General features: G+C 42.0%; 1 protein-coding gene across 2 annotated transcripts in view; it reads left to right on the forward strand.

Annotated features, from left to right (window-relative positions):
* Positions 1-22,983, forward strand: part of LOC113030866 (E3 ubiquitin-protein ligase RNF43-like) — a 119,474-nt gene that overhangs the window by 86,003 nt on the left and 10,488 nt on the right. For both annotated transcript variants that reach the window (XM_026182619.1, XM_026182620.1), the window contains exon 6: positions 865-978. In XM_026182619.1, coding sequence (XP_026038404.1) covers positions 865-978 — 114 coding nt within the window. The remainder of the gene's footprint in view (positions 1-864; positions 979-22,983) is intronic.

The following is a 22,983-nucleotide window of genomic DNA, read 5'->3' on the forward strand; positions in this document are numbered from 1 at the left end:
CCTCAAGGCTTTAAGTGGGAGTGAATACTGCCATCCATGTCATTGATTTCGTAGGGTGCCAAAGTTTTCCTCTTGATGTCAGCCTGGGTATGGTTTAGGAAGAAACCATTTAATTTAACACATAAAGGCTTCCATAAATTGCAAGTGTTGTTCTCTAGTGGTGTGAAAAAGAGCTTTAGCATTTTTGTGCAGACTGTCTTTTAAAGCATCTTTGTGAAAATTTCTTTTTCTTTTTTGCTTTTGGTTTGAGGTCACACACTTTAGGTTGTCTTTTGGGTAGATATGGAAAAATGTAGATATGATAACACTATGAGTTATTTATCTACTATTTAATTTAAAAAAATTAAATCTAAATATAAGTAGGCCCTTGTAATGCCAAAACCCCCACCAAACTACACCTGAATATATCAGAAAGCTTTGGTGATTCTGTAATAGTTAATGCCTTAAATTGTCTCTACTGCTTCTGCATGCACTCAGTGTGATTGAGTAATTTTGCCTCATTTACATCATTTCTAAAGAAAGTTCAGTAAGTCAGAGGGCCCGGTGGCGCCAGTGTCCGGCAGCCTCGCCTCTGTCAGTGCGCCCCAGGGCAGCTGTGGCTACAATGTAGCTTGCCATCGCCAGTGTGTGAATGTGTGTGTGTGTGAATGGGTGAATGACTGAATGTAGTGTGAAGCGCTTTGGGGTTCTTAGGGACTAGAAAAGTGCTATACAAATGCAGGCCATTTACCATTTAAGTCGTACATCATTCCCAGATTCATTGTTTGTGTACTTTGTGCTCGTGCTTCTGGAGTGTGCATTGTAGCAAGTACTGCAAAGAAAAAATATTGCTAACCCCTTGCTCTCTCTCCTTTTTTTTTGCAGTATCATCCTCTGTCTCTTTGCAACACAAGTGAGGATGAACGACAAGAGAGTGACTTCATCACCATCGTCAAACTGGAGCACAGGGTACATCACTGTCTGCCACTGCCCGACAAGGTATGGATTGCGCACACTGACACACAGGTGGTGTTGAATTTAGCTTTTTGTTTGTTTGTTTGTTTAATGGTCTGAGAAACTCCTCTCTCCGTGACCCCTTTCCTTGTCTCAGACGTGGCAGCAGACAGATCGACCGTACTGCCATTTCGTCTTGCCTCCAGCACCCCTCCCGCTCTCTGACTTTAAAGAGATGATCCTTTATTTGGCAGCAGCCTGATGTTTTGTCCAGTACAGTGATCTTTTTGAGTGAGGGCTTGGACAGGAGGGGGTGGGCTTAGCTCAGCGCTGCTATGTAGCAAGTGGCATCGAGCCCTGGCTTTGGATGTAAGGCTTTCAAGCCCCAGCTGTCACTAGTCAGATCCCAGCCAGCCAACCAGAACCAGACACTGAGTGTTCTCCATTTCTGCTTCTCTCTAATATGAACGCAGCCAGAACTCCATAGAGTCCACCGACAGTGGTTCAGATGTATGTGTAACTTTGACGGAGGTGACCTAAATCTCCCTTGTGTTTAAGCATTCTACCATACACACTGGCTGGCATACCCTGACTTTAAAATAGTGTGATTTAAAACTGTTGCTATTTTTTCCCCCGTTTTTCAAGTGGTGACAAATTAGCAGGCAGGAGTATAGTTAAGCGCCTGCCTTTTTTTAGCTTGTGTTTTCTTTTCCCCTAATTTAAAGCCATGTTTAGGAGCTGCCCGCCGTGGCGACGATGTAGAGACATTCCCACATTCCCCGCTCCTTTCTTCCTCCTCCTGTTTGCTCCTCCGGTGGGAACCAAATCGGAGAAAGAGGGGTGTCATTCCAGGCTGACTGCAGAAAACAGTTCTGATTAAAGCCTTAATGGTAACACTGTGTTGTCCCATAAACAAAACATACTCTCCTCCCTCATGCAAAAGTATCGGGGAACAAAAGGCCGCCGCTTCCGAGTGCTTTCTTCCTCCCTGCAAATCGCCTTTGAGAAGCAAGGGAAAGAGGAAGGAGAGAAGTGTGTGTGTGTGTGCTTTGTTTGGCTTGTCTGGAAAGTATGTATTGCACTAAACTCCACTCCAGCCACCTGCATCCTCGTTTTCATAGCACGATTCAAAGCTTTTGGTCCGGTGGATTTATTGGGGATTCAGCATGCAGCTGCTGAGAAGTTTGCTCTTGGCCTTTTGAAGGGATGAATCAGATATTTGGGGATGTGCGGTGCTGGGTCAGCCATGGTCTCTGGATGGCCTTGTTTACAGCTAAGTCTGAGTGTAAACCCGCCTCGGCGATCTATAGATACTCTGACGGCCGCAGAGGGTTCGGATTGCACTATGCACACTCAGAATAGAGCATAAAGCAAACAAAGTGACGCTCGAAACCCCGAAGGATAGTATTTCATTGTTATTCCTTGTTTTTATTTTGGTTTTCAGGGATTCTTATATCCAACCTTGCAGGGAGATTTCCTTGTTGATTTGCAGCAGTTCGCGCTGCCTCATTCAGTGCATCGAAACAGCTTGGAAAGTTTGTGCTGTGATACTTCCAGCATTGCTGACCATCTCTCAAATACATTCATGAACTTGTATGACGTGAATAAGAACATGTGTGCCTCTACCTCAGTGATTTAAAGTCTATGTTAAAAGTACAATGCTGTAAAAATCAGGGTCATTTTCCCTTGATTGTTACTCAGTGCGAAACAAAAACTGATATTGGGAAACCTTGTATGCTCATTTCCATTATGTCATAGGAGTGTGTGACTGACAGACTAAGTGAACAAAAAAAGCTGATGTTTTACGGGAATATGTACAAAGAGCGACGAGAGAAAGGCAGCAAGGTTCTCTGACGTGGAGGCACTGAAATATAGGAGAGGGTGGTTAGATCCAGAGCTGCACGGGTGGCTGAAGGTGAGTATGAATTTAATCAGTTTAGGCTTACTTGCATGTGGGGGTTAGGGATAGAGTGAGCATCTATCTGAATGGTGGGATGCATGAAAGGTTCCAGATTTCCCAAACTGGTGATTCCAGGAATCCAGGAGTGACTGCAGGCAGGTGAGTCCCATGAGTAGTAGCGTTTTTCCAGGAGTTTCCAAGCAGGCTTGGTGAATGTTAGCAGGTGCAGCCAGCATCCAGTAGATTACACTGCAGGTGAGGTTAATTGAAAGCAAGAAAACTAGTGAGACAAAAACATTAACAGCGAGAGACAAGGAGACCTCATTACTACTGTGAGGTAGCTGATGAATTTTTGGGTTTTCATGAGCTGTATGCCAAAATCATCAATATTAAAACAATAAAAGGCTTGAACTACTTCAGTTGTGTGTAATGAATCTAAAATATATGAAAGTCTAATGTTTATCAGTACATTACAGAAAATAATGCACTTTATCACAATATGCTAATTTTTTGAGAAGGACCTGTATATAAAGAGCCAAGAGCCCCCCACCCCACCCAAAAAAAACCAAAAAACTTCTACATACAGTGACTTCATTATATGAGACTTTGGCCAAGCAGTGTAACAGTACATATACAACATAAAACAAAGAAAGCTAGAACGAGGTCAATTTCATAAATTATTAAGAATGATTAATTATTATGATTTTTTTTTTAACATTTTAATTGAACATAGAGATGAGGGTTTTATTCTCAACCCTTATACACTGAAATATTTTAACAGCTTCTTGTAGGAGTTTTTCAGCCTGACTTCACCGTCTGCCATGTATTGGTTAAAAAATGTTTCTGTAAAATAAAAATAAACTCTGCAACTCTGTTTCAGAGGGTATTCTTCCAACGAGTCTGCCATGCCACACCACTATTGTTTCTACAGTAGCCCAGATTGGACAAACCAAATACCTTCTTGAGAGGGTTGTTTTTGAATTTGTGTGAGGGTACTACTGTAGGTTCTCATTTTGCAAGGACAGGATGAGGTGAGAGGTATTAAGTTGGTTGCAGTATGCAACCTCACCACAAGATACCACTAAATCCCACATGCTGCATTTTTAATAGCTGAAAAGGATTTTCAGTGTAGGCAGAGACAGTGTATTAATGATAAATTGAGCTGTTCTGAATCAGTAAGTTCATTAGTAAGTTCGTTATCCCTGCAACACACCTGTTCAACGTGAACCCCACCTCTTGCCCTATGGCAGCTGGGAATGGCTCCAGCCTGCGCCACGACCCCGAATTGGAAAAGTGGAAAAAAATGGATGGATGAACTTTACAAAGTGAACTTAAACATGTTTAATAGAAGTTATAAAAAAGGGGGAAAGCTTTCTCTTTGTACAGTTATGTCCCATCCATCTGTTGCAGCTATTTGCAAATGTCTGAATCAGAACTGTTCACTGCTCCAGTGGTTTTGCATCACTGCAAAATGCGAAACAAGCAGAGGCCACAAGCTCTCTCTTCCTGCATGTTGTGCTATGGTAGAAGCAATCTGTTTGCTGTCTGCTTGTTTCACTTTACACTGAAGCCATGGAAAGGCTCTCAGGCTTAAGTCACAGGGCAACACGTGATTCAGAGAAAAGGCACTGCGGTGGTGCCAGGAGTACTAGACTAAACTCCACACCAAGCTTAATTTACTCTGAATAAATGGTGTAATCTGTGCTTTTTGAAAGTGCGGATATTCTCCCACTCAAACTTCACCTCTGTGAAACCCGATGAACACGAAGTGGTTTTGTGAAAACAGCTCTTACAGTGATTGAGTTTGGCCCATGTCTGGACTTGTTGACTCTCATAGAAAGCCTTGCTTATTGATTCTGCTCCTCTCAGATGAAAAGGCTTCTTGGCCTGATTGTTCAGTAATCCTGTTTTCTTTAACTGGGGCTTTTATGTGTGTGTGTGTGTGTGTGTGTGTGTGTGTGTGTGTGTGTGTGTGTGTGTGTGTGTGTGTGTGTGTGTGTGTGTGTGTGTGTGTGTGGATGCGTATTACTAGGCCACATGAATTCAAGTATGTTTTTGCAAATTTTATCTGGCACAAACACAATGCCAGTCAGATGGGTCAAGAGTCAGGTGACACTGACTGTGTTTGCCTAATGTAGTGAATCGCCTGGCATCAGTTCGATTATACTGTTTGTGACTGGTGCTCGAAAAATATATGATAGCAACATCGTTCTGTGGATCATTGTGCTTGTCTGTCAGTCTCTCTACTACTTTGGTCTAACTGAAATATGCCAGAGGGCAGCATTAACAATACATTAAATATGTTAATGTTAGGAAGACAACTGGTCTCAAGGGTCTCAAACACGTTGTGAATGGACTGTGCTTATTATTATTGCTTATTAGCATGTTGTGCTAATAAGCAAATGTTGACCTGCTAATATATAAAAATTGGGGTAAACCCATATACTGTAGCTAAAAGATGGACGTAGCCACCACCACAAAATAGTAGAATTTCACTCAGTAAAACCGAAGCACAGACGGACAGTTCGGACAGTTTTAAACCTCAAAGCGGGTCATAAAATTTCCCAGATAGTGCAATTAAAATGCTCCAATGACACCAACCCTATAAAAACAGAGGGGACAGTCAGTGGAGGTGAAGCTAGCGACTGTGTAGTTCTTTTCACCTGTATTGTGAGTTAGAAAGTACTGATCTTGTAATTCCAAGTACCGTATATATTTTTTCTCACTTGGTGGCGTTTAACAAGAGTTAAACTACATGATGTGGATGCAGTTTAAGTGAAGCTTTTGATGGAGACCAAAGGTGGTCAAGCATATCCTTCCAGTGTAATGGGACGAGCCAAAAGAGAGTTCGTTGTTCTCATATCCAGTTTTACTATGGTGCACCTCTGATTTTTCTTAGTATCAGATGGGATCAGGAGGAATACATTACCATGCATACATACATTAAAATTGGGTGTGCTAGGCTTTTATCCCCTTTAAGTACGATACCGTCCCCGTGATGACTCACTGCCAGTTTGGGAATTCTATAGTGAGCTTTTCTCAGAGGAAACATGTGGGAACTACTGCAACTCAGGTGTACCGACATGAGCATTCACCTTTTTGAATACACTGAAAATGCCATTTTTATTTGTCCTCACAATAATTCATTTAAGTCCGGCAGTGTGTATACTGTATTCACACATGAACGGGAACTAAATGCAGTGCTAAAATGATTCTCTAACTTGAACTCTTTTTATATACAAAAAAACCTCCAAAACATTGCTGACAGTCTGAGTAATTAAATATGTACTTGTTATCTTCAGATTGTGACACAAACCTGATCCTGGAAGTTATCCACCACAAATAAATAAAAACTTTAAAAATAACACTCTTTTGCCTGTGGGGAACAGCGCCTATAAAAATGAACCCTGAACCCTCTCTGTCGCATCATGTTGGTGATCGCAGCAACATGTCTACCTCCAGGCGACAATTAAAGACTTTTTAAGGAGAAGCTGATGTGTGCAGCTGTCGTCCTGGTTACCTCCTGTTTGGAAGGAGGGAAGGAGTTGTAGGAATGGATGGTCCTGAGGGAGAGAAGTTTTAATTGATCTAGGATTTTTCTTTTCTTTTTTTATGAGACTGTGTGAACTGCTTCCAGTGTGTCAGCATAGAGCACGCCCCATGACTTGCAGTAGAGCCGGCGGAATAATAAATCAAAAACAACATGCTTGAAGTGCACAAAACCAAAAAAGGTTTCTGCGGTTATTTTGAAACACCCTGGTGCTTGTTGCACCGAATTTTAAGTGGAAGCACCGTGTATAATTGTGGCTTGATAGTGTGCAAAACTACTGGTGCGAGAAGGCAGCGGATACCTGCAACCTTCGGGTTTCTGTAGAGTCACTGAAGCTGTCAGAGTAGATAGAGAGCTGGCAAGAATCGCTCATGAATAAAGGGGTTTGTGGGATTTTATGGAGGCTTACATTGGTTCGACTTAACCAACTAAAGTAACCAAGAGCAGATGGATTATGGAACAGATGTGCACAGACTGTGGGACCGAGATTGCGGTGCATCATAGGCTGCTGTCTCCTTATTTTCATCCAGGCTTCTGCTCCTCCTGCTATCTATACTAAGTCACCAGGACACCTGGAGCAGTGCTTTCACACCTATCACCAACAATAAAATACAGCCTTTTGATTTGTTATATTTAATAAGAGGTAGATTAGCCACAGAGTCCAAAAGATTTTTTGCTAGCAAGCTCTGCATGTGTTTAGTCTGCTCTAAAGCTATTAACATGTTTAACACGGGGTATATGGAGTTGACTCACTTTTGGAGGCAGCCTAAATTGACATCAGAGAAACTGAAATTTTTGTCACTTTCTGCAGTTTGCTGATCAGGAAAGGTAAATAAAATATGAGAATACATTTTCTCCATGTTTTCGGTGCTTACAGACTTACTAGTAAGTGCTTGTTATCTTAAGCTATTTTTCTGTGTTCTGTTCACAGAAAAATAGGATAGAGTATTAAAAAAAATAAAAAATAGAATATTAAAAAAGTTACATTTGGGTCGTGATGACCACTGAAGTTTGGTTTGCTTATGGGACTCAGTTGCCAGCATTAGAACTTCAGTTCTGTTGCTATTGAGGGATTTCATAAAGAATTGGTGACAGTATAATGCCATAAACACTCCTCTTGTGTCCTGAACTTTCAGACCAGGAAGTGTAGTCTCAGTAAAAGAAAGCATTTTGAAAACAAGGGAAACCCACTAATGGAAGAATGAGTTGTGGTTTCTGTCTCCTTGTGTGTTATTCTCTGTAGGGGTCAACGCTGACTTCGGGCGTATATGTTTTTTGAGCAAAGACGTTGGCTGGAAGTGCAGTGGCAGCTGCCTTTATCTGCTTTTACTTTGGCAGCCGAGTCCAACATCTCCAGCTCATCTGAGACAAGTAGAGGAGGAGTAACACAGAGGAACATCTGGAAAAAAGAGGATATTTCAGCTTTTGAGAGTAAATGCAAAAAGCAGCAGGTACACAATGGACATTTTGGCTGGTATGAAATGCGTCATCGTTAGCAGACTTCTGGATTTGCTTTGATTTCTCTCCCATGAAAATTCATTATTTGCCTGTCTGTGCCAGACAGTTGCTCAGTTGCCTTCAAAGGGATAAACTATGACTTTTCTGTTTCCTTCTTCAGCTACTCAAAGCTGGATACCAACTTTTGCAACCTTGGCCATACATTACAAGCCGACCGGCAAGGACTGTGCACCTCTTAAACCTGTTGCATGCAGCTTAAATTTTTGTCTTTTATTCTTTGAAGCACACAAAAACACTGACAGCGTCACATTTTTACTGCTTCCAGTTTGAGATAAACTCTAAATCACAACATAAAAAGTCTGGAAACCACGCGGGGCCAGTTCAAAATCAGTTTTTCAGTTGTCAATGCAAAAGACACAGGGCTGTTTTTTCCTGTTATCCTTAGGGTAATATTCCATCAGCTCATTGTGAGATAGGTTTACAGGGCTTTGATCATTTCATCTTTAACGTGAGTGCTTCAAAAGTAATATAGAATTAGCTTTGGGCTTATCTCCAACAAGACTCACTTTTATCAGGCAGCACAGTGAAAGGGTGGCCTTGTTACTGTGCAGTCTTGCACTGTTAAACATCTCAAATATTTCTCCAGTTTTGACTGTTCGCCTTTTCAGGTACACCACACGCACAAACCCACACTGCACTCTATCCGATTCTTTATTTTTTGAAATGATGGGATTTTTAAAAAGTGACTACGTTCCTGTCTTTGTGACCCAGATGCCTCTGTTTTCTCCTCCCTTTTCCCCAGACTAAAGTTAGGCCATGTCTTTGTTCACCACATCACTGTGCAGATAAATCAGTAGGAAGTATTTAGTTTTGAGTCCGCTGCCGTCTTTTAGGTCAGTGCACTCATTACTGTGGTCATGATGTAATTTGTACTTTGATAAGCCCGTCTCCAAGGATTTCATTTATTTTGTCTTTGAGACAGATGGTGTTCTGACTGCGTTGCTATTTGCCTGAGCCACAGTCCTCTGTCTCTCGTTCCTTTCATGATAATGCAAATGTTAAACACTCGCAGGGCTTTTAATAAGGCCAAACAATGGGCACCTTTGTCAGGCCGTTCCTTTAATCCACCTACACAAGCAGAATCATGACTCCACTGCCCCCCCTCCTCCAAACTGTGTTAACATCAGCTGCAGTTGGCTTTCTTAGTATGGTGTTGTTTCATCACAGGAAGAAAGGTTTTGTTTGCACCTGCGTACTAACTGCGTCTGTATGAAATGAACTATGTCAGACCATGTGACGTAGACACATTCCAGTTATTGGTTGTGTTAACAATCAAGAATTGGCTAAAATGGACAGGATGTACACAGTTTTTCCATAATAAAACATTTTCAAAGTTTTGGGGGTTTATTGCCATAATATCAAAGTAAATAAGCTATTTGGGAAAGTAAATGCTCAAAAAATGTTATGATATTGTTGATACCAATAATGTTGCAAAGTTGCTGAAGAAAACAGTGTTGTTAGTCAGCTGCAGATGAAGCTGCTAGTTTGCAACTGTCACGGTACAGGGTCGTGTGACCCAGTGTTTGAGTTTTATGTATTTTTTTGTATTCATTTTCAATCTAGTTAAATTCTAGGTTGCTGTTCAGACCTTATTTCTTAGTTATTTCTGTCATCTCCGCCTGTACTCAGTCTCCCTGGTTCCTGCGTCTCCCTGGTTCCTGCATCTACGTTTCATGTCTATGCGGTTAAGTTCATGTCATGTTTCATGTGGTTATGTTAGGTTCATATCATGTTTTATCTCCATGTCTATGTCTCCGTGTTTCCTGTTTTATTTTGTAAGAGTCTGGTGTTCTTTGTTCATTGTAGTTGGTGTTACTCTCCCCTGTATTGTCATTATGTTTCATTCGAGTCAGCTGTGTTCTCATGTGTCTCCACTTCCCCTGATCACCTCATGTGTCTATTTAAGTCCTCGGTCTTCCTTTGTTCGTTGTCGCATCGTCTGTGTACCTCCCCTCTGGTCAAGTTAAGTATTTTTCAGGATTCTGTGCAGTTCATGTTTGCCATTTGGTTTATGTTGTTTTTCATGCAGCAGCACGATGAGGTTCCGTGCAGGTCATGTTCATGTCTGTTTCGTCACGCCATTTGGTTCAGTTTCCATGCATCTGCACAGCATTCTGTTCACAGTGATCATAGTTATGCCTTTCAGTCAGGTTAGTGTTTTTCCAGTTTAGGTTTTTGGTTAGTTGCAGTCTCTGTCCCTGTTATGTTTTGTCTACTCCCTTCTGCATCAGCCCAAAATAAAGGCTCGTTTTCAGTTTAAGTTCACTCCCGTCTCCTCACCTGTGTTCGCGCCTGGGTCCACCACACACACTCTCCACACGGTCTGCCCCCGCTGGCCGTGACAGCAACTGGTGTTGTCCTTTTGACAGTAAATTGAACCTGTACACTGTAGGGCTGCTCAATTAATCGAATTTTAATCACGATTACGATCTGGGCTTTCAACGATCATTAAAAATGACTGAGCCGATTATTAGCCCCTCCCTCATTTATCCGCGACACCTTAAAGGCCGGTCCGTGAAAATATTGTCGGGCATAAACCGGTCCGTGGCGCAAAAAAGGTTGGAGACCGCTGATTAAGAGGACCCGAGGGAAGCTCGGAAAGCTAAGCAGAAGTTATTTGGAGAGGAGAGTGACTGCGTTGGTTGAAAAGAGAGGTAAAAAAAACTTCAGTGGTGTTGCACACTATTTTATATTATTTTTTTAAAGTCATTATTCAATACATTGTTATTGTTAACCCTTTAAAGCCGGTCAGAGCAGCACGCTCCGTTTTGTGTAACTATTTTTAAATCCCTGTAGAACCGGAACCGCGTAAGCTAGCGCAATAATTTGTTTTGCATATGAAACCAGAGGAGTTGTACTTACATCTGATGCCATCAGCTTGTCCTCGGTCACGGTTTCCTTCCACATAAAGCTTTGCAAAAATTGCATAAAAAGCGCTTGCAGGAACAAAAACATAATATTCCAGAAACACGCTTTGCCGTTCCGATCAGCTGTTTGTAGCACTTCCCACAGTGAAACAGACGTCGGCGCGAACTGTCGCATGTCCGCCATTTCCTGCCCGAAACCGGAAGTGACGTCATTTTCGTGGAAAATGTAGTTTTTTACTTGTAGGCCTTAAAAGCCTATACTGGTCATGTTTGACTTTTCTAAATAGTTTCTGGGATGCTTAGAACTCGAATTGCACATGCTGTTTAAAGTTTTGAGGGATAAACCTCTTAAATTTCTCCAAGTAGAAATATATGTAAAAAACAAAACAAAAACGATTTTCAATTTTTTTGTGGTTTATTGCACTTTTTTGCAATTAATGTAGTTACTATGGACTTAATGCATACATATTATTAAAATATGGGCTATAACAGTTGTATAGCAACTTGAAATGCTCCCACAAATGGCACTACAACATGTAAAAAAATAATATGAGCTCTGGCGGACTTGGTTCTATGGTCGGTCTTAAAGGGTTAAATAAATATCGTCAAATAATCGAGATCTCAATTTCAGTAAAAATTATCGTGATTATCATTTTTGCCATAATCGAGCAGCTCTAGTAGACTGTATATAAAAGATGGAGCTACTGTGACTTAATTGGTTGAATTTCACTAATCAAAACCTGAGCATAAACGTCTTGGAAGGTCTGTGCTTCAAATTTTCTACCTATAGGGTTGATATAAAGGTAGAAAGTATGCATAGAGGCCATTTAAAGATTTGTAGTTTTTGGGACTTACTGGCGCTTTGTTTAGTCACACATGGTGCAGTTTGGGTGAACCGCACACTGCCAGACAACGATTTATGTTGTATTTAGATGCCAACTGGTTAGTCATGTGCACTAGCTAGTTTTTTGGGATACAAGTGAGCACCATTAACACTTGAAAATGAAAACTCTGCATCATTTAACCTGTCATTTTTCTGCAGAAAATTGCACTCTTCTGTTTGTAGTTTAGCACAGCAGGATAAACAATACTACAGCTACAGATTGAATGTGCATAGCTTCTGATTCTGTGACTTGACGGTGACTGCTCTGTCAAAAAAAGGCAGACATGTCACTTGTACTTTATGCTTTATAAGAAAAAGGATGATCTTTGAGTTTGTCTGCATGATAGATTGTGTTATTTTGCACCTTTGAAGTGGTTAAGCATGACATTTTAGAGGACAACACTATGCTTTTTTTCCAGTATAAAGCACTGTCATTTTGGTCTGTGCACCCTTCCTTTTTGCAGAGCCATACTCAGGCACGCTCTCTGAGTAAATGGTCAGCAACTGTACGATAGGATAAGGGAGGAAGCCGAAAACAAATTCTGAGAGGGCAGATCTGCAGCTGTTCCAAGGACAGGAAAATACTTTGATAAGGGAACATGGACAATGAGTCCATGGCTGGACTCATTAGCCTAACATTTAAATGTTGTATTTATACTTTTTTGTTATACTGTGCCGTCAGTGCTGGTGCTTCCTCACTGTTACCTGAAAGAAATTTCCACCTGAGGTTGCCGTCTGGTTAGTATTCCACACACAAGGTGGGATATGTGGACAGGGGAGTAGCAGTATCTATATTGTTTAGTGGTGCACTTTAATGCAAGTTTCTGTCCATCAGGGTGACAGATTAGAAAGCTCTGGAACAAGCTTTCTAATTTTACCTTAATTGTGTGTGTGTTTGTGTGTGTGTTGGGGGTGGTGGCGGGGGTGGGGGGCTTTGTGGGCTGCCTAACAATGAGAAGAATACTTCAGGTTTCCTTACTTAATGGGAAAGTGCATTCCTTTTTTCTTTGTCACCACTTCAAAAACAGGTGGTGTACTTTACATTTCACAGTCACGTGCGGATTTTGAAATGGTGATTTGGTCGCCTGCAAGAGGCTGAAAACACTTGTTCAAGTGAGCAGGTGGGACAAAAAAGGACATCAGGACATGGTACGGATTAGGTCCTCTAATCTTACCTGGGAACGGTATGAAAATGGGCTGGATTCTTAGTGAGACACTTTTGCCTTCTTAATTAATCAAGGAAGTCTGCAGATAGGTGAAAGCTGAGTAGTTGTTTAAATTGGTGCCACATTGGGAAGCAAGCGGGAAGAATTTCATGCATATTACTGTCTGCAGGTACCTGGAAATTTTAGCTTGACAACAAGAAAAGTCTGAGGTTAGACATTCTCACAGATGTCAGCATTGTTGCTGCTCAGCTCAGTTCACCGTTGTCATCACCTCTGCCACAGAGGTGCGAGTAATTCGCCTGCCTGCCTGTTGCCTGCTGCTCTCTCCCAGCTGGTTCTCTCACATCTTGTCGGCTTTCTAAGACGATGCCAGCGTTGCTAAGCTAAACACCGACCCTCCCTCCCAACATGCACATAAGATCTGGAAGATGTTCTATTTGCTTTTAGCTGTGATGTGCTTTGAGTGGCCACCGATTAGCAGCTTGTTGTCCCACTTTCTCACTTTCCTGCCCTTCCTATTTTCGCTCCCCTCATTGAAATGATAGAGGGGCTGTGTCCTGGCCCGGCTTGGTTACTGTAGGCATGTGGTGCTAACACAACCTTTGTGGTCCAGTTGGAGTTTGTCGTTAATGGCACCGCAAAACTTTTGTACCCAAACAGTGAGATGTCCATAGAGATACACTGCTCTAAAATAGGAACAGGTGGATTCTCAAATATTTGTGGATGTGTGAGGATCGTAAAATATGTCCCTCTTAGCAGGGTCTGCCTAATATTCCTGACTTATATATTTGTATGAAAAGTGGAAATGCAGACTTGGTTGCTCTTTTACATGTTACACAGAGGGAAATGGGGACAAACTTCACTAAGTATTACTCACATAAGCAAGTCTTTAACTCTAAATACTTGGTGCATGCATTAAAAAAGTAACCTGGTAACAACCCTGGAAAAAGCAGTAATGACCCTGAACATGTCACAGCAACCTGAAAGAAGACATGAAAGTGAGCCGTCATGCATAGTGAATAAACAGTACAATTTCACAAATCTTTTTTTGCAAAGGCTATAGTTAATGATGCTAACAAAAGAACAAACATCCAAGAGATCCAGTTTAGTGACTCTCATTATCGGAGGTGAGGCCTTCCAGATTGATTGCCTAGAGCTCTCTGTGTCTCGCCTGTCAATCTAAGGGGCACGCCCCCAGTCTCCTTCGTCTAAAATCATGTATTTACCAAACAGTTGTTGTGAAAAGGAAAATTAACCAAGAGAGGCTAAAATCATTTATTGGATCAGCCTGTAAACAGAGATGGCCTTTTAAAATGGGGACTCTGTGAGGAGTGACTCACTCTTTTTAGCAACTGCAGTTTGTGCCACTTTCACGCTGGCTTTATTTCTGCTTGAAGAACCCCACTAGCAAATTTTAGCAGAAATCACAAATAACTGGATTGTCTTTGATTTCTGGGTTTAATTACAATAGACCTATCAATGTGAAGAACGGGCACATGTTTTTGTAAATTACACCTGCTTCAAAGCACCTTAACTGCTCTCACCAGCTGCTGCTCCATTACTTAACTGTGTGTTCAATGGGCCAAACTACGCCAACAAAACTTCCTGCATGCACCTGCTACTGGTACTTGGTGGATCCTTATGCCACTGATCAAAATTCATTTAGTTTGTTATTTCAAGCTTACTGAGCTAATTGCATTTGCTTTTTAAAAAAACAACAACAACAAAAACCAAATCACTTTGCTCTGTGAAATCAGCTGAAAAGCATGTTTCCATCAAACCAGGTTGAAATTTTTTACATACAAGTGAAACTTAAAATCGGCCCAATTTGCACATTAAGCAATGCATCTCAGCTTCTGAACACACTTGTTTACTAATAAAGCCATCTAATATATTCCCTGTAAGATAAGGCAGGGAAAAGAACATGTGCATTTTAACTTGCACGTGCATCATACATTTCCCCCATATTAGCATCTATGCACGCTAGGCTGTTTATGTGCTGCCTGAGGGCAAAATTCGCCTACCTTTCACATGTCTCCCGATTTTAAGGAATGAAAAGCGTTTGCGTCTCAAAGCGTTCATATTAGGGCAGCACATCTCTCATTTGTCACTTCAGTGGGAGCGTGTGAGGGTCAGGGTTTCATTGGGCTGTTGCTGGCACGCATGATGTGACAAAAATGCTGTGCTCAAAATAGGACGCTGTGTCATGCTTGCACAGAATGACAGAGCCCAGATAATGCTGCACTGTGCCAAATTTCTGTTATTAAAATGCCAACCACTTGGGAGACACCTTCGGTTGGCTGCTAAGAAGGGAAGGTGGGAGATGGTGTGTAGTTCCTTATCAGTTGAGATTTTTGGCGTTGCAGGCAAGAGTTCATCCTGCGTCCTCACTGAAGAGGTTTTTCCACATGAGGATGGCAAATAGGATGATGAGTGCTTAATGGCCCTGCAGTTACAACTGTACTATATCACTGCCTCTCCCTGATGAATGAGGTGTTCATAGGGCAGTAACTTATTATTACTGCAGTATTAGTCCTTTGATCTTCCAGCAGTTTTGAACCCTGGAGTTTTTTAGAAGGGTGGCTCGTCAAAATAGCTTAGCAGATGCGTTCGGGCCTGGTCTTGCCCCCGCTATGGGGAGAGGAGGCCTGGAGGTGTGCAGAGGCACCAATGTGCAGGAAAACCTGACTACAGAGACGCTGCATTTTGGTCCGTCTTGTTTGAATGGATCAAAGAAGTCGTTTATTATCGTATATTGTGGTTTATATTTATTTGGAGATTGATGATTCTTCTGTCTGCTGCAGAAGGTTTTATTGTGAAGGGGAAAGCCCGCTTTTATCTTCAAAGACCGTGAATATAAAGGTGCTGTCCTTGAATCCCTGCTAAGGAGCCCCAATAAACCACAAGATGTCATTCTTGCCAGGGCATTCCTCTATTAATGACAAAGGCGAATGGTAAGTCTCAGAGTGAAACATGAAGAGGGAGAAGAGAAGGGAGCAGAGGAGGTGAATGGGTTGATTTAGGGGAGTGGCAGGCGAGGCCCAGAGGGCGACCCTCGATGACCCTGACTGCGCCTGCTTCAAGGTCATGTCTGCCGCGTCAGAAGCAGGGCTGCTGGCAGAAAAATTTGTTGCTTTTGATTTTCCTCTTTCAAATCTTTTTTTTTTTCTTGTGCGGTCCCTCTCTGCTGCTCACATTCCCTCCTGTTTACCTACCTAATTCTCTTTCCACCATCCCATCCTCCATCGGCGTGTCTGGCACATCCCAGCTCTCATTGTGCAGGCTGAGCCGTTGGCCCTCTTTAAGATCTGCATTAGAATTTTGTTTTTATATAGCAGCAAGCGGAGGCATGTGGAGTCTCTTTTGAACTGCTTAGCAAACAGATGGAGGTTTTTACGCTGCCTTTATGAGATTAAGTGAAACATTCCCATAAAACAGAAATGTCTCCGTGTCCCTTCACCCTGCTCACTCTCTCTCTTTCTCTCTCTCTCTGCCTTCCATACCTTTTTCTCTCTTCATCCTTGTCTTTTTTTTTTTCGTTCCCCTTTTTTTTTTTTTTTTGGCCCACTGCAGGCTTGGGCAAGGGCAGCCTACTTCTGAAAGTGAAGTGGAAAGTAGACAGGTTTTTGTTACCAATAACTACTTCCCCAGGCAGGCGAGCACTGAGCATCTCCCAGAGTTTAGACCACAGTGGCAAACAGGTCTTGTGAGTCTGACACTTCAGGCAGAGAGATAGAGCAAGTTCTTTCTCTGCTGCAGTGTGAACCAGTTCAACTCTGGCTCAGGTTGGAAAGGCTCAAACGAGGTGTCATTGCTCTAGTGATGACTAGAAATTTAGGAAAAAAATTTCAACCCACAGGTTTAAAGTGAGTGTCTAGTTGTCTAGTGCAGCAGTCCCCAACCCCCGGGCCTCGGACCGGTACCGGTCCGTGAGTCGTTTGGTACCGGGCCGCGAGAGTTGAGGCTCAGGTATGAAATGTATGGTTTTCAAGGTTTTTATCGGTTTTCAGCGTTATTTTGTTATTGTTTTTATCGTTAACTCGGTTTTCCTGGGTCTTTTCACGTGTGTTATGAATAAATCTTCTTTTTTTTCGGTACCTGTACTAGTTTTATTTTGTTGTATTTATCTGCGACACCTTAAAGGCCGGTCCGTGAAAATATTGTCGGGCATAAACTGGTCCGTGGCGCAAAAAAGGTTGGGGACCGCTGGTCTAGTGTACTAGTTGAGTCACGCAGGCATTTTATATGTGAGCTGTCTAACCTTACCAAAATGCATTTGTTTGTGGTGTGAGTAAACATGAAAAGTTCATGCTGTTATTGATACAGTAAGCGTTTAGTGCTTTTTCATGGAGGACCAACTTAAAAAATTTTTATATATAGTTTTATCACAGTCCTCGTGACTTATTTTGAAGAGAAGCTAAAACCTGTTTGGTGGGTATCTAAGTGCCAGCTTTTTTGTTTGCTGGAAAAGTCCCTTTTCTTCGCAGCCTTAATTTTCTGGCTTGTGTGACGTTAACTTGGGCCTTCTGCGTGCAGTCCTGCAAGGGGATGATAACCAACATGATCTTTGTGGCCCTCAAAATCCAACTGACCAGTGGTGATGTCCCATCTGTGCAACAACCCCCCCCCCCCCAAAAAAAAAAAAAAAAAATCTTTAACTGTGCTTGGATAATTTAAAGAAATGGCAAGCTTTCTTGTAGTAGTCTTCAAGAAGCTTGGGGAACCAGCAGAATGCAAAACCTGCATATCTGCTTTCATTTTGATCTCACCTGCATTTCACAACACTGGCCGAAATGGAGCACAAATTATGACAGATGTAGGGGGAGGCCCCTACAAATACCTGTAGAAACTCACTGTTGTACCTTTCTCCTGGCCTAATCTGTACATATTCTTAATTTCAACCAACTTGGATTCATCACTCCATCAGACCTGTTGCCACTGATTTTCTGTCCAGTTCTTATGGCATTTGGCATTCCTGGATCCAGCTGCACACCAGCTGGATCTCAGGTGGTGTGCACCTGAGATCCAGCTCAGGTGCACACCTGAGCTGGATCTAATAGCTCCTTTGGCTAATAGCTCCTTTGGAATCACCTTGTTGGTGCAAAAATACAATTTTATGTCTGTCAAACTGTGTTCTTTGACATTTTTCCTGAATTCAACTAAAGAAGTGTGAACAAACAATGATTTTTTTCCCCCAACAGACTGCTGGTAATAAATTAGCAAAAGATACCATTTAAAATTGGTTCACTGTTAAGTCATCTTTTATGTGTATATATAACACTGGTTCATCCCTTGAGTTAGGAGCCTTTTTATATTTGAATGATTCATAAGTCAGTTTTAAGTGGCTTAACAAACGAACAAAAATGAGCACTGTAAAAGGTTGGGCTGCTTAGAAGCAAAACATAAAGAAATGAGGGTCGGCTAAATATATGCATGTATCATATGTTATGTATTATAGGAATGATAAACACAACAATATAATATTGACATTGAGTGTTTTTGATGGGGGGGGGTTATAGTCTTTAGCACATATTGCTGATGACATGTTAGAGGAATTGACTTTGTTCGTTTGGGTTTAAGTCATCCCTGAAAACGAAACGATTTCCATGTTTGTCTTTGTACTTCAGTCACACGTCTGGATATCAACACATAGAATCTGTAGGCAGGGGACAAGCTTTCCGGTGTCCCTTTGGTTGCATGTAGGCAAGTAGTCCATGTGGAGAGCAAAGGGGGATTCGCATGTAACACAATAAAAAGTGACATCTGCTTTTCAGTAGGTCTTTTTTTTTTCTTCTCTTCTTTTTTTTTTTTACCACTCTTCCTCCAGAGGCTAGGTGAACAGAGTAGCTGATCAGAATGAAATGGAGGCACAGCTCATTTTTGTGAACAAACACAGAGGATCATAACTAAAATGTGATTTGCATTGATTTACAGTAGTTGACCACTACAGAATGTCATATGGTATTCATGTATTGTTGTAGTAAAATAAAAAAAGGTGCTTTTTTTCAGCTTTTATTTGTACCTATGTTAACGTCATTTACAAGCAGTGTGTGTGTTCAGTTGTCACTGTGCTGCTTGTGTGTGTGTGTGTGTGTGTGTGTGTGTGTGTGTGTGTGTGTGTGTGTGTGTGTGTGTGTGTGTGTGTGTGTGTGTGTGTGTGTGTGTGTGTGTGTTTGCTCTGCAGAAAGACACGGCTTATTGCACAGCCTGTTCCAAGAATGAATTCCTGGAGGCTTACAAGAGCTGATGAATTAGATGGAGGGCTCAGGGCAGGAATGATGGGAGGGAGGCAGCTCTGCACTGTAGGAGGGGTGTCAGGCTCTCACTTACAGGCCTGATTAAATAACAGGATGCTTTATGAAAACAAGAACATTATCTGCCTCTTAAAAGGCCGGGAAAGGCCCTCTAATTGGCTTCCCCCGAGTCTCTGTGTTGCCGCCATCAGTAAGAGCTAGTCACCAAAGTTCTTTTTTAAAAAATGACCTAGGACTTTTTTTCAACCTCCTCTGCACTCATCAGTACTATAGGAAGGAATTTATAAACATACCGCTATTGAGCCTGCAAAAAGAGTGTCTTTTTTCCACTGAAAGGGGGATTACAGCTAGATGAATCTCTGATTAAGTGCAATGCAAACAGTAAGGAGATAGCGGCTCTTATGTGGCATCAGAGGGCTTCTCATGTGGTAGGTTTCGCAGTTGAGGTTTACAAAAGGCCCCCCTAGATGTTTGGAGAAGAGCGAGAGGAAAGCATCAGAGGTGGGGTTTGGTATGTTTGTGCGTTCCCCGGTCTAGATCAGAAGAGTCCGCTCTTCCTCTTTACATCTCTCCACCTCCGTCAGCTAACCGATCTGGTTTACTTAATTATACTTATTACAGTCAAGTGCTGCTGTATATCATGATAGTTACAGCTGTAATTAATTTTTCATATGCTTGCGCTGCCTTAGTTAATTATAGTGACCTGTCAAATATAGTAGCACAGCCTATTACCAGAGATCAGACATATGTTTTAAGATGAATCAGAGGCCACATTTATGAATGCAGTTTTGTATGGATATAAGCATGTAAAAAAAATGTTACTCAGCTGATGATTTAAGATTTTTTAATCTTTCCTGTTCATCAGCTGATGTTATGCATCAAAATCAAACCAGTGTTCAGTACTGTCCAACTTCATTAGCTCATTTTACAAAGTGTTGCAAAGCAGCATGTGCAGAAAACTTGATGTGCATATTTTGCATGCTTGCAGATTTACCGCATGTGCAGTTTGGCAGCTGTTACACAGTGAAACCAAGATTTTGAAAAATATGTGATCCTTAAAAAAAATATGGGAGCACAAATGGGGGGAAAAGTCGCTAATTGCTGCCCATCAAATCAATAAGAAAAAGTTGGGTTGTTTTTTTTGCTGTGATGCTGGATCATAATAAATCCAATAAGAACAGAAAATATCTAATAGAATGAGCTGCAGCCTTGCAATCACCCTTATCATGTAATGTAGCAAAATTTCATCTTTGCTGTCCCCTAGTGGTAGTGTAGAAATCCATGTAGGTTACGTGTGATTTGTTTTTTATTACTTCTTTCTTTTTTTACTGCATATTTCAAATGTGTATATGTATATACATTATGAACTGTGTGTTTTACCCTGAAAAGCTGGGGATCCTACCAGTGGTTAGTCAGGTGCTGGGATTACGCTTGCTTCAGTCAGATCAAATTAGAAGATCAGAAATGTTTGTTTCTCTTCTTCAAATCTGATGGTTGAACCAGGAGGTAGTTAGCAACGTATACAACAAAGTTTCTGTCATGGTAAATATTTTTCATTTAACACTGGAACTGAATAACTGATGTGACTGTGTTAATTACAAATGCTTGTTGCTTTCTCCCTGCTTTCATCTTCCATGCTTGCTCTCTCCTGGCTCTGCTTCTATATTTAGAGTACGGATATGTGAGTATCAGCCTAGAACTATTCTTCTGGAGCAGCACAGCTTATACTGGCTGGCTTTTCTACTTCTTGATACTCTAGCACACTGTTAACCCCCAACTAGACTTGTTGACTTTAAGGAGCAATCAGTGAGGGCACATAGTGGAGTCAGGCCTCGCGGCTCCATCATCACTGCATTACTCTCGCTTGCCCCTGCCCCCACCACGGGCTTTGGGCTGCTTATTTCCTTTGATGTCTGCACGATGTGTTTAACAAGCGATAGCGTATCAGATGACACTTGTCCTCCTCTGTCACCTTGTGCTTTGCATTTCAAATGTGTGGAGTAGTTGCAGCTCGGGCGACTGCTAACAACGGAGGGAGGCCCAGCCTGACCCTCAATGCTGAGAGCTCTCAAAATGACTGCTCCCACCTCAAAACAGGCAGATCAGGTTCATAACTTTTTCCAGCCTCTCTCCTCCGCATGAGAAAGGTGGCCAAGCCCTGGTTCTGGATTTAATGTCTCTGTGTGTGTGTGTGGCACGATGAATGAGAGGCAGGAGGAGGAGTGTGTGTGATTCAGGCCCACCCCCTCAGGCTTAATACTTTTCTTGAGAACACAGAATCCACTCACCTGCCCTGACATGCATGCCCCCCTCCCCCCTTCCCTCCATACAGTAGCCCCCCCACCCCACATCAAAGTGCCGGTGTGAGTAATGGATACCCAGCAGAGCCACACCCTTCCCTCCTCTGACTGACTCCACTGCTGGTTCAGTCAGTAGCGAGCACCCAGCAATCAGCTCACTCACACACAGACATGTTATTCACACACAATTAGACTTAAATACACAGCTCCAGAGTTATAGCTAAACAGTGTTTATAGCAAAGGCTGTGTAGTTCTGGTTCAATTTGATGTAGTTTACACAAAAGAAGTCACAGCAATGCAGTCGCTTAAGAATGCGGTGGGAGTTTGGATAAATGGACTTGAAACAAGCGGAGCGAGCGCCCACATTGTTCTTATTTTTTGCTAGAATCTTCATTCATAGATGTTTTTGCCACACAGTTTGATTGAAGTACCAACCCCAGTTGGATTTTTATCAGGTTAAAATGATGAAAACACAGATACTGAGATCGTCCACATGCCCACAGTCACGTAGTCCGTGTCGTCTTTTTAACGTGCACTATGTAAACTGAACTCAGTGCTTATATCCGAAATGAAAGTTTATCCGATATTTCATTTTGTGCTCGTAATTCGGTCACAGGTAAAGCGTGCTTTTCTACAGTGCTGTTATTCAGAACAGGCCTCTGTTTTATCGACTGAGCCAAGCCAATGTAGCCAATGTAGATTTAAATGGGTCCAAACATGGGGAAAGTATTTCAGCTGCTAAATAAGTTAAAGAATCATCTGCCTGCCTGCCACGTGGCTGCCTACAGAGCTTTGTTATTAGCACAGGAGGGAAAAATACAGCCTATTTTTTACAATTTAGAATTCTCCTCAGGTACTTTACAGGTATTTTACACTTTACTGTTGTGGTCTTTTCCAGCTCCATATTTTTATTCTTGGCTTCTAGCTTTGTACCTGCAAATAGTCAGCTCTCAATGACATCACACAGAGCCAGGAACACACACAAAAAATGGCCTCATTATTTTGCACATTATGCCATGCTTGGTAGGAAAATCCACTGTCACACCATCCATGTGACATAAAATAACAAAACTCTTTAGGCCTATTAAAGGTTTTGAAGTCTATCCCAAATCAGATGTCGATTTGAACACTGCACCTATAATAATCCCACCGCAGACTGCACCTGTTTTTCATGCAGTTTCGCCCCTTCTATCATCACCAGCCCCCGCCTCCGTCTGCTCCTCATTTAGCCGTGCGGCGTGTCCTGGTGCCTCAGTAATGGTTCCAGCGTGCCGGGCCGCTCAGGAGAAATGACAGAGCAGAGAGTCGGCCTCAGACCTGTAGGCCCAGAGCGCTGTACTCTGTCATTAGATACTTTAATGCAGCAGCACCACAGCTCGCCTCCTTCCTGGTTTATCTCGGGGGGGTTTTTTCTTTCTTCTTTTAGCCCTTTCACTTTCACTCCTTATTGCGGGGTGTAATTTACTCATGTGCTGGACGCTGTGGAAAGCCATGCTGGGATGTTAGACCTATGGACAAGTCATAAAGTTGGATTTAAACGGCGAATAAATTTCAACATCAGCAGGTTTATAAAACCTGAATAACTTTTTTAAAAAAAAACTCTGAATCCAAA

The sequence above is a fragment of the Astatotilapia calliptera genome, chromosome 10, assembly GCF_900246225.1.
Source record: "Astatotilapia calliptera chromosome 10, fAstCal1.2, whole genome shotgun sequence".
NCBI lineage: Eukaryota > Metazoa > Chordata > Actinopteri > Cichliformes > Cichlidae > Astatotilapia > Astatotilapia calliptera.